The sequence below is a fragment of the Planococcus citri genome, chromosome 1, assembly GCF_950023065.1.
Source record: "Planococcus citri chromosome 1, ihPlaCitr1.1, whole genome shotgun sequence".
Classification (NCBI taxonomy): domain Eukaryota; kingdom Metazoa; phylum Arthropoda; class Insecta; order Hemiptera; family Pseudococcidae; genus Planococcus; species Planococcus citri.
Window position 1 is genome coordinate 83,987,105 of NC_088677.1, and position 11,831 is coordinate 83,998,935.

The 11,831-nt window shown below is 35.2% G+C and overlaps 3 protein-coding genes and 1 long non-coding RNA gene across 4 annotated transcripts in view; 1 reads left to right on the plus strand and 3 right to left on the minus strand.

Moving 5' to 3' along the window:
• LOC135838864 (uncharacterized) overlaps positions 1-11,831 on the minus strand; it is a 166,415-nt gene that overhangs the window by 32,296 nt on the left and 122,288 nt on the right. The window lies entirely within an intron of this gene.
• Positions 438-2,170, minus strand: Enoph (Enolase-phosphatase). The gene is made up of 6 exons (XM_065354614.1): positions 1,804-2,170; positions 1,620-1,721; positions 1,327-1,511; positions 1,109-1,241; positions 899-1,022; positions 438-814 (listed from the first exon to the last, which is right to left on the minus strand). Exons 1-6 carry the CDS (start codon positions 1,885-1,887, stop codon positions 684-686), a joined length of 759 nt encoding a protein of 252 aa, XP_065210686.1. The 5' UTR covers positions 1,888-2,170; the 3' UTR covers positions 438-683.
• RpS20 (ribosomal protein S20) lies at positions 2,342-3,142 on the plus strand. Its single transcript, XM_065354646.1, has 3 exons — positions 2,342-2,489; positions 2,679-2,772; positions 2,857-3,142. The coding sequence occupies exons 1-3, from the start codon at positions 2,487-2,489 to the stop codon at positions 3,111-3,113; spliced, it is 354 nt and encodes a 117-aa protein (XP_065210718.1). The 5' UTR covers positions 2,342-2,486; the 3' UTR covers positions 3,114-3,142.
• peg (pegasus) lies at positions 10,191-11,379 on the minus strand. Its single transcript, XM_065354658.1, has 3 exons — positions 11,216-11,379; positions 10,916-11,107; positions 10,191-10,362 (listed from the first exon to the last, which is right to left on the minus strand). Exons 1-3 carry the CDS (start codon positions 11,241-11,243, stop codon positions 10,304-10,306), a joined length of 279 nt encoding a protein of 92 aa, XP_065210730.1. The 5' UTR covers positions 11,244-11,379; the 3' UTR covers positions 10,191-10,303.

Here is an 11,831-nt window from a genome sequence, read left to right on the forward strand (position 1 = left end):
CGAATTCGCAGACCTCCGAAGGCTATGGATGTCACATGTCACTACTCATAATGAATTAATGATCCAAGTTCAGACTGCTTAGAAAAAAGAACCGAACACTCGAGGAGTACATTTTGAGATCAAACAGATAAGTAAACATGATTTTTAAAAGTACCTTTCAACTGAGTTTCAACAAAACCAACGACGCGACTCAACATCGACTAGAAAAGGCTTACATCATTCGCTGATAAATCTCATGATTGCAGAACGTATAATACACATTTTTGCAAGAAATATAACTCCATCTGCAAGTAAATAGAACAGAAAAAACTTCTATTAATGTATCATATTGTGTTGTTTCACGTTTCAATACTTATTATGCAATTATTCAAAAAAAATCAAAAATAAAATAAAAAAATACATCTCTCGATCAGAGATAAAAAAAATCAAAATACATCTCTCGTTCAGCGATAACATTTCTTATTACTTATAAATCAGTCGATATAAAAACTACGAAACTTATATTTATGCAAAACATTCATTACGAATATCATTTTTACTAGACTTTTATCACATAAGATTCCAGATTCCACTCATGGCTCGTTGATTCTCAATGATGGCAATCGTAGCAAATCAAAATTCAAAAATTATCACGACTCGATCGTCATAAAATCATTAAAACACGGATATGAAACGACCATCAATCACTTCGGATGGAGTTGTGAAAAAGATCGCACACATTTATATTTCTTTCTATCCTCCGGTGAAAGGGGAGCATTACCTGGCCTATCGGATATAATCACATTGCAACCAGCTTCCGAAGCTGCATCTGCTTCTAAAAAAATCAATAAAAATAAATCGAATAAAATAACCTAGATGCAAACACACAAAAGTGAAATAAAAACCCAGCAAATCATACCTTTCACGACATCAGTAATGAATAAAATATCACTGCAGTTACAATTCAGCTCGTTCGCAATATTCGAATAACTCTCTTTATTCACTTTGGCACCAACGGTTGTATCGAAATAATTCGAAAATAACTAAATAAACGAAACAAAATAACAGAATAACGAATTGGAATTGGAAACGAAACCGGTATGAGCTATTTCATCGAATTATTACTCACGTCTAATAAATTTCCAAAAATAGAAAACCCAAACAGGAGCTTTTGAGCTTCGACGCTGCCGGACGAGTATATATTCAATTTTCTACCTTTATCTTGCCACGATTTCAGAGCCGGTACTACGTCTTCGTATAAACTAACAAAATAACAGAATGAATTACTCATCTGAGCACATGAATATAAAATAAACATCCCAAAAGTAGCGTTGAAATGATACTCACTGACTCTTTAACTGACCACTATGATATCCATCTTTCCAAATAAATCCTTGTAATTTCTTCAAAGCGAACGTTTTCCTATCATTATCCATTTGCCAGTTGACATTCTCAACGATGCTTTGGATTTCTCCTTCGCCATCGGTGATCGGAATCAGTCCAGTTAGTTCGTTCGATTTATCTTCTTCGCACTACAAATACATTTCCGGTGAAAATACACAAACAATACATCATCTGTTCACTGTTCGTTGAGTAAAACAATCAAACGAACGTATCTCCATCGAAAAAATAAACATTACTTGTTGCTTGAGCAATTTAACGACATCTTGAAGCTCTTCTTTAGACCAATTTCGTTCGATGTAATCCTTGAGGTTTTTTCTAGCGAAGGGGAACAAAGTATCCTGCAATTAATTACAACGTGTTTGAATAGTGTTATCGATGAAGTAAGCTATCAATGGCGATTCGATGATAATAATACTGTACCTTGACAAAACTAATGGATGTTGTTGTTCCTTCTATGTCGAGTAGAACGATCGGTTGAGTAAATTCAACAGTTAATGTTTCCATTTGGACAATGATTTGGACCAATCGGTCTTCCTTGCAGCACCGCAATAATTCTCAGCAAATTAGCCGTAGTTTGTATAATGTTAGAGATGACATCAAAGACGGTATCAAGAGATGGACGATTAATTGATTTGATATAAGCGATAAAACCACTGGACTTTGACTTACAGTAACACAGCATCGTTCAACAGCTCTAGTTACACGAATACTATCGTTTAAATGACAAAGCGGTCAATTAACGGTATTAAAAATCATCTAAAATACTAAAATTCAACGTTAAAACAACACTTTTCAATTATTAATTCGCCAGTTTCCATAAAAAGGTTCACAAAGGCCCCCCAAGGAAACCGAAAAAAAACACATTACTCAAATTACCGTAATTACCAAGAAATTACGTGAACCGCTCAAACTGCTTTGAAGCTGCCCCCATCGATTGATTTTCTAAGCCAAAAGCCAACAACTTTCGGGCAAACGTTTCAATGTGTGATTACTGAATTTCTTTCACTAGGGATGTCGTAAACGTGTACGTTGAATTTTTCATTTAAAATAAATAGTTATAATAATATTTATCAATCGGAGCTGTAAAATAACTAAACCTCATTATGGTGAGTACATCGAATCATATTAATCTATCGTAAGATCTCTCCTGTTGGAGAAAAATGCCACCGAATGGTACCTCGTATCCGCGGTAAATGGCCTTATCTCGCAACTATTTCCATAATATCAACTTCATAACTCGTATTTTTACTCTATTTACTCGTAAATCTCTAATTTACATCGTTTCATTTCCGCAGGCAACCTTTAAAGATGAAAAACCGGCCGTAGCGTCAGATATTCATAAAATCAGAATCACTCTAACTTCGAAGAACATGAAGAGTTTAGAAAAAGGTAAGATCTCTCAACCGAGCATTTATTACGTTCGAAATCACCCCAGCGAGGTATACGCTAATCACTGTGTGTGATGTTTCGCAGTATGCTCGGATTTAATCGACGGTGCCAGGAAGAAGAAGCTGAAAATCTCCGGACCGGTGAGAATGCCGACGAAAATCTTACGAATTACTACCCGTAAAACACCCTGCGGTGAAGGTTCGAAAACCTGGGATCGTTTCCAAATGAGAATCCACAAGAGAGTTATCGATTTACATAGCCCTTCCGAAGTTGTAAGACAGATTACATCGATTAGTATCGAACCGGGTGTAGAAGTTGAAGTTACTATCGCTGATTCGTAATGTGTTGAATAAACCTTATTATTACTATTTTTAATTGTGTTTTTATTTTTCCAAAGTAATGGTGTATTTTGAGTTACGATGGTTTGGTTTCGTGCTGCGAAACGAAATCGAGTGTTTGGAGTTCGGAATTTTGCTTTCGTACGAGGTGTTCGGTATGATGTTCCGGTGAAATTGAGTTTGAGTTTAACTCGAGAGAGAGATCTAAATTGGTAGAGTTTCGAAAGTTGAGACGAACGTATCAGCACAGAACTCGATTCGTTATTGAGGAGAGAAATTCGGTACCGAAAATTCTAAATTGATTTTGCTTTTAGATTGATATTTTAATGGAGTTTATGTTGAAGTATCGTACGATGTGCATTGATTTTTTCATTTTCGAAAATCATCACCGGATATGATTCGTTGCGTACCTACTTAAGAACCTAGTTTCACTACCGAAGAAAGGCGAACGAATAAAATCATGGATGTGAATAAATCGAATCATCTCGAATGTTGAATCTTCATCATCGCCACAGTGTATTTTAATACTTCGAATTCAGATGAAAACGATGAACCGGTATAAGGTACTCTAAATCATGTAACGCAGATTGACAAAATGATCGAAGACTCGAAGAGTATGTGAAGATGGTAGAAAGGTAGAATTGCTTTTGAAGTTGACGAGACGAAACTTCAACAAAATCAGACCATATTGATTGGTTCTTCTTGAGTGTACCATTTTTCCTACGAAATATGTATCTAAAGCTAGTTACAAATTATTGATACAATTGATGAAACGTGGGTCATATTGTACTCGTAATTCAAATTTTAAAAAGACAAATAGGCTGTTTTAAGCACAATTTTCAAACTTTATCATCAGATATGGATTTTTTAAGCGAAGTTATGATAATTCCTTCAATTCAACGCGAACCGATCTACAAATAATAACTTTGGGGCATTCTGGAGCTTTCAGAGAATTCTTAATTACACTTCAGAAATTTCAAATCGCTGTGGAAAGTGTAAAAATGAACTTCAGCTTTCGGCACCTTCAGAAACAGTGAAAAAAATCGAATTTCCTAACAAGCTATGGGTAAAGATGTTAAAATTAATTTTAGACTCTTTCGAAGCGATTTGACGTTTCTAAAGAAACTTGAAAACAATTCAGGAGGAATGAATTTTTATAATACATCGCGATGAGATTTACATAATTGAAATATCGTTTCATGTGTTTTCATTTTCAAGAGTGCTGAGTTCGAATATCGACTCATTTTTTTAATTCGGTCTCTATAACGCCTCCATTAGCTCCACCAGATTTCCTGAAAATTGAAAAGATCGTGCGATGAGGTACATTTTTAGACCTTCTAAAGCGAATTGAAATTTTTGGCGAAATTTGAAAAACTCGCCTGGGGCACCACTAAAGTCAAATCAAGATTGCAGGGTTCGTACAGAATTTTTTCAGAATAAAATTACTTTTCATAGCCAAAAAAGCAACCAAAAACATTCAGGAAAAAATTAGCCTAAAATTGAAACGTTTCAATTTTTTTTTTTTTTTTTTGAAAAAAAGTTGGAATTTTTTGACAATTTTTGTGCAACGAAGTCGAGTGAACATTTTTGAAATTTCGAGCAAAAAAAAAGCGATTTATGCAAAAAGCGAGACTTTAACAGTTTTACCAAAAGAAATTTCAGTTTTCAGTAATTTTTAGCAACAAAGCGAAACTTTCAGACAATTTTTGGAAAAAGTGAGATTTTTAAAAATTTTATTCCAAAAAACTACCATTTCAGCGATTTTTCTAAACAGCGAATTTTTTTTTAATTTTTGAAAAAGCGAGAATTTCTGATAGTTTTTGGGGAAAAAATCAATACTTTGACAATTTTAGCAAAAAGCAATACTTTTTGGGAATTATGGGCAAAAACGTCGTACTTTCTGAAAATTTCTGCCAAAAAACCAGACTGGTGGTTTTGAAAAAAAAGTGAGACTTTTTCGCAGTTTTATACTGAAAACCTAAATTTTTTTTCAAAAAGCCAAACTGTATTTATGGGCTAAAAAATGTTTTTTTTTTCTTCGAAATTTTTGTCAAAAAAGCGAGACTGTACTTCTTTATTTTTGTAAAAAAAAAAAACGAAAATTCCGGAATTTTTTAGGGGGGAAGTGGGAGGTAAAATTTTTCAGAAATTTTGTAAAACGAGCATTTTAGTAAATTTTTAACAAATAAAATATGATCCTTGTGTCAGTTTTGTTGAAAACGCGAGATTTTTTTTCCAGTTTTTTGACGAATTCTTTCAAAAAAAAGTGATACCTTTACGAGAGCTAAATTTTAAAAAAAATTACCAAATTGACGAAGAAAGCTGAAATTTGGAATGCGCCCTATTTTCGACATGCCAAACCGATTGGACACTGTTTCAAGCCGTTTTGAGCAGTTCTGGAGCCTCCAGCAGATTCTTGAAACTCAAAATTCCCACAAAATTTCACCAATATGGAGTTGTAAAGCTGAAATTTATTCTGCAAACTAATTTCAATGCGCTACGAAGTACTGCAGGCGAATTTCAAGTCGTTTTGGAACCTCCGGCGACTTTTTGAAAATTCCTGGAACCTCCATCAGATTTTTGAAACTTTAAATTTTCACAAAATTTCGTCAAAATGGAGATAGAAAGCTGAAATTTACTCTATACTACAATTTTAACATCCTCTGAAGACGACTTCAGGTGGGTTGAAATCATTTTGGAGCCTCCAGCGACTTTTTGAAAATTCCTGGAACCTCCATCAGATTTTTGAAACTTTAAATTTTCACAAAATTTCGTCAAAATGGAGATAGAAAGCTGAAATTTACTCTATACTACAATTTTAACATCCTCTGAAGACGACTTCAGGTGGGTTGAAATCATTTTGGAGCCTCCAGCGACTTTTTGAAAATTACTGGAGCCTCCAGTAGATTTTTGAAACTTGAAATTCCCGCAACATTTTACCAAATGCAGTTGGCAAGCTGAAATTTACTTCGCAAACTAATTTCAATACGATATGAAATCGACTACATGGTGGTTTCAAATGGTTTTAAATGATTTTGAAGCCTTCCAGCTACTTTTCGGAAATTTCAATTTTCCAAAAAACATCATACGACCTCTCAAAAAGTCGCTGGCGGCTCCAAAACGACTTGAAATCCACCAGCAGACGACTTCGTAGCGTATTGAAATTAGTTTGCAGAATGAATTTTGACTTTCCATCTCCGTTTGATGAAATTTTTAGGAAATTTAAAGTTTCAAAAATCTACTGGAGGCTCCAGTAATTTTCAAAAAATCGCTGGATGCTCCGAAACGACTTGAAATCCACCAGCAGACGATTTCGTAGCGTATTGAAAGTAGTTTGCAGAATAAATTTCAGCTTTCCAACTCCATTATTTTGGTGAAATTTTGAGGGAATTTCGAGTTTCAAAACTCTGCTGGAGGCTCCAGAACTGCTCAAACCGGTTTGAAACAGTTTCCAATCGATTTGGCATATAGAAAATAGGATGTATCCCAAATTTAAGCATTCTTGGTCAATTTGGTAAAATTTTGATTTTTTTCCCTCATTTTTGGCCTAAATTTAATTTTCAAAAATTCGCCAAAAATCGAAAAACGCACTTTAGCACTTGAAATTTTGACAGGTGATAAACTTTTGCTTGATCTTTCGATCTACCTTTGTACAGTTTGAAAAATTTTGTGCAAGTCCTATGTTGGAACGCAAAATCTGCGATTTCGGCTGACCTATCAATCAAAATGGCCGCCATTTTGTAAGTAGGGACACATTTTTTTTGGTACAATTGCTAGAAATGTTGCTCAGGACTCCCCCCTTAAGAAAAAAGTTGTCTCGAAGGATCGACCGGGGGGGGGGGGTGTGTGCAATACATCCTTAAGCGAGCTCCCCGACTATTTTGTTTGTCAAAAAATTTGAATTTCGTATCCCCCTCCTCCCTTCTCCATCCTCCTTCCATCTCCTTAATGGAATTATTCTCGGCCAATGGGGCAAATAGTCGATGAAATTTCTATCAGCTGCTTCAAATTTGGTACCAGTGTTGCATTTTTCAAAAAATGTAAAATTCGTATCCCACCCCACTCCCTCACCCTTTTTTTGTCACCTCGCTCGGTGAAATTATTTTTGATCAATGAGGCGAATAGTTGATGAAATCGGGATCGGCGTCCTCGAAAATCCATTATTCGATACCAATATAGTATATTTTTTGAATTTCTCATCACCCCTCCCTCCCCTCTGCGCCATCTTAGCGAGGTTATTTTCGGTCTTTGGAAAAAAACATCGTTGAAACTGAAATCAGCGTCCTAAAATGCACATTATTCGATACCTATATTTCTCCTTTTTTGTACTTTTTTTTTTTTTTTTAGAGTAACCTTCTTCTCATCCCCCTCTCCTCCCCCTCTGCAATAAATAAAAGCAAAAAAATCGCAAAACAAGGTAAACGTACTTACAAGGGAACCGCTTGAGGTGTCCGCCTCCGATTTGAACGGGACCACGAACTTTGGAAAGAGCATGTTCTAAAACCCCCAAATCCAAATTTTCACCTGTCCAAGTTCATTTTTCGATTTTTGGGGAATTTTTGAAAATCCAAAATTGACTATTTTGGTGATTTATGCTTTTTTTAAAAAAGTACGTACTTGATCAGTAAAAATGTTCAAAATAAGTCCTAAAACTGATATTAACCCCCAAAATCCAAATTTCCCCATTTCCAACCATTCTGGAGCCTCCAGCGCAATTTTTCGATTTCTCCAGAATTTTGAATTTGCTCCAGAAGGCGTGAATATGAAGTTGGGCAGCTAAAAATCGAGTTGTGTTTTATACTTACTCGACCTGTTTAACGAATTTATCCACATTTGAGCCGATTCTGGAGCGGACACCTCAAGAGTGGTTTTTTGACCAGCTTTTTTCATAATAAGAAGTCCAAAAAAATCAAAATTTTACCGTTTGCGAGGAAATTTTTGAAATTTGCGCGACTCGCTGTATTTCGAACACATCAAACCACCTGAGGCCGAGTTCCGCCATTTCCAGCTATTCTGGAGGCTCCAGCGCGATTTTTCAATTTCTCCAGAATTTTCAATTCGCTCCAGAAGGCGTGAATATGAAGTTGGGCAGCTAAAAATCGAGTTGTGTGTTATACTCGACCTGTTTAACGAGTTTATTCACATTTGAGCCGATTCTGGAGCGGACACCTCAAGAGTGGTTTTTTGACCAGCTTTTTTTCAAAACAAAAATATCCAAAAACCAAAAATTCCTTGTTTGTGAGAAAATTTTTGAAATTGGCACGAATCGCTGTATTTTGTCATTGATTAACCACACGAGGGCGAATTTCCCCATTTCCAGCTATTCTGGAGCCTCCAGCGCGATTTTTCAATTTTTCCAGAATTTTCAATTCGCTCCAGAAGGCGTGAATATGAAGTTGGGCAGCTAAAAATCGAGTTGTGTGTTATACTCGACCTGTTTAACGAATTTATCCACATTTGAGCCGATTCTGGAGGGGACACCTCAAGAGTGGGTTATTGGCCAGCTTTTTTCATACTTAATAAAAATATCCAAAAAATAAAGGGAGGCCCAAGATAGGCTGGAAATGGCGAAATTCGCTCTCGTGTGGTTAATTAATGACGAAATACAGCGATTCGCACAAATTTCAAAAATTTTCACACAAACGGTTATCTTTTGATTTTTTATTTTGAAAAAAGCTGTTCAAAAAGCCACTTTTGAGGTGTCACTCTCAAAATCGGCTCAAATGTAGGTAAACTCGTTAAACAGGTCAAGTATTATACACAACTCGATTTTTAGCTGCCCAACTTCATATTCACGCCTTCTGAAGCAAATTGGAAATTCTGGAGAAATTGAAAAATAGCGCTGGAGGCTCCAGAATGGCTGGAAATGGCGAAACTCGGCCTCAGAGGGTTTGTTGTGTTAAAAATACAGCAATTCGCACAAATTTCAAAAATTTCCTTGCAAACGGTAAAATTTTGATTATTTTTTTGATTTCTTATTATGAAAAAAGCAGGTCAAAAAACCACTCTTGAGGTGTCCGCTCCAGAATCGGCTCAAATGTGGATAAATTCGTTAAACAGGTCGAGTATAACACACAACTCGATTTTTAGCTGCCCAACTTCATATTCACGCCTTCTGGAGCAAATTCAAAACTCTGGAGAAATTGAAAAATAGCGCCGGAGGCTCCAGAATGGCTGGAAATGGCGAAATTTGGATTTTGGGGATTAATATCAGTTTTAGAAATTATTTTGAACATTTTTACTGATCATGTACCTACTTTTTTAAAAAAAAGCATAAATCACCAAAATAGTCAATTTTGGATTTTCAAAAATTCGCCAAAAAGCGAAAAATGAACTTGGGCAGCTGAAAATTTGGATTTGTGGGGTTTAGAACATGCTCTTTCCAAAAATCGCGGTCCCGTTCAAATCGGAGGCGGACACCTCAAGAGGTTCCCTTGTTAGCATTTTTGGTGTTTCATTTCTACACCAAAAAGTTGTGCAATTTTTTTCATACATTAAAATCCACGAACATACATAATATATCGACAAACTCGATTCAGATCCTCAAGTTTTTCCAGCTACATAATAAATCTAAAATCTAAATAACTTTTTAGGGGCTCATTGACCTTTTGGAATGAAGAAAGAAAAAAAAAGGTTTTTTTTAGATCATTTCAAGGGCTCCTTCGGTCGAAGTTTTGTCGCAAGAAGTTCAGAAATTTTAATTCAAGTTTTTTCCAACTCAAATTCACCTACTTAACGTGCTCTTCCCTCTCCTCCTGACCAGTGACATGAGTAAATAGGTAGGTATTTTTTTTTTTTTTTTTAAGTACAAATCGCCAAAAACAGTCAACTTTGAATTTTCAAAAATTTACCAAAAATTGAAAAATTAATTCGAGAAGCTGAAATTTTGGCGTAGTGATTTCAGACCACGTTTTCCCCTAAAATTATAAGATACAATAACCATCACAGTCGACCCAAATAACCTACACGTCTCCAGGCTACCACATTCCGTCAAATAGTACTCAATAAAAATACTCAAATTAGCTCTCAAGCACGAATATAAAATAAATAGTAATATCAAATTGAAATTAGAACACAAAATAAACTTCAAATAAATACTTTATTTTATTACAGGTATAAGTCAACGTTTGTAATAATTTACGATGAAATAATTATTCGGTAGAGAGAAAGAGACAGAGAGATGCAATACTTGTTTAAGATAGACGGATTCCGGTGGTTCCTGGGCATTCTTTGTCGTGTTTCTTGGTCAAGACTGAAACGTAAGTCACATTTGGATTAATATCGAGTAGGTAAAATTCAAAACAATATTCTATAATCTCATTAGTCTAGCTTACGACCAGCGTTGGACGAACCAATTTCATTCGGAGAATAATTTCAAATTTTAAAAATTTCAAAAACTAGTAATAGGTTATTTTTTTGGTTTTTATTTTTCAAAATGAAAATTTCCTAAAAATCAATAATTCAAACTCAAAAAAAATGTTTAAATCCAAAAATAAACTTCTCACATACATAGAAAAAAGTGTTTTTTTTTATTTCTCGAAAAACAAAATTTTGGGGGGCTTTTGCCCTCATTTCTTTCGGACATTTTGACCTTTCTTTTTCGGAACTGAAATTTCTAAAAAAAAAATCATTCAAATTCTGAAATTTTCAAGCCAAAAAAAATCAACCTCCTCCCATAAAAAATATTATTCTTTCACTTATCAAAATAAGACTTTTCAAAAGCTTTTCAATACGTTCGAGGCTTCTAAAAAATTGAAAAAATGAAAACGAAAATTGAACTAAACTCGAAAAAAAAAACCACTCACTTTTATTTTGTTCGCAGTTGTATTTCTTGAGGGCGCATTCGTTCATGAAACTCAACATCAATTTACCACCGTCCGAAGCGCACAGGGGTTTATTCGAATCATCTTGGCAAATATTGGCGCATTTTCCAAAAGCAGTAGTTTTAGTATCTTTTTTCTGTTCGACCGGAGAACTGGCGACGACCGCTAATACAGCTAGAATTCGCAACAAAACAAAAAAAATCTCGTTATTAAACGTACATCTCGTTCTTGTATAACCATTCCAAAAAAAAAAAAATTTGAAAAATTTTCAAAAATTTATACCGAAAAGTACGAAAATTGCGAATTTCATAATTATTGATTGATAGGCGACGACGACGATTCGTTCAACACAACAGCAACAGCAACAAACACACGAAACCAAACCGCAAACACGATCAGCACAAACGACGACTCAATAATGCTTCTGGCATTTCAGCCTTTATAAAGGTATCGCGACTCGACTAAGGCTCTGTGTGGTCATATTGATATTAATGAGAGGTAATTTTTCAAGGTCGGAAAAGACTCGCAATCAAAAAGGAAACCGTTTTAAGCAGGAAACGAGTACGACGGGGGACGAGCAGAGTATAATTCGACGTTGTGTTTTCTCAGTAGGTACAGTACAGATACAACAGTACACGGTTTAGTTTACATTTAATTATTTTGTTTATCTCTAGCAGAGTTGACACTTGACGTCGTCGAATTTATGGAAAAATTCGGTTAAACGACCAACAATAGGGGAAGAAACTAGAAAATACGAAAACCGAACCGGTTTTCGCAAGATTTTCGTAAGATCCGACTCAAAAATGGGATCAGGAAATAGGTAACTCAATAATGTTGTCGGTGTTTTGCGACTCGACAATCTCGACACTCGACAGATAATTCGGAGTAATTGGATTCG

Bases quoted from the DNA above. Each gene is read 5' to 3' on its own strand.
- Enoph (XM_065354614.1), bottom strand. From the start codon at position 1,887: ATGGAAACATTAACTGTTGAATTTACTCAACCGATCGTTCTACTCGAC. The intron at 1,512-1,619 runs GTAATGTTTATT...ATGTATTTGTAG, and splicing joins TTAAATTGCTCAAGCAACAA to TGCGAAGAAGATAAATCGAA. The intron at 815-898 runs GTATGATTTGCT...TGATTTTTTTAG, and splicing joins CATTACTGATGTCGTGAAAG to AAGCAGATGCAGCTTCGGAA.
- RpS20 (XM_065354646.1), top strand. The intron at 2,773-2,856 runs GTAAGATCTCTC...GATGTTTCGCAG, and splicing joins CATGAAGAGTTTAGAAAAAG to TATGCTCGGATTTAATCGAC.
- peg (XM_065354658.1), bottom strand. From the start codon at position 11,243: ATGAAATTCGCAATTTTCGTACTTTTCG. The intron at 11,108-11,215 runs GTATAAATTTTT...TGCGAATTCTAG, and splicing joins CGCAATTTTCGTACTTTTCG to CTGTATTAGCGGTCGTCGCC. The intron at 10,363-10,915 runs GTGAGTGGTTTT...CTTACGTTTCAG, and splicing joins CAACTGCGAACAAAATAAAA to TCTTGACCAAGAAACACGAC.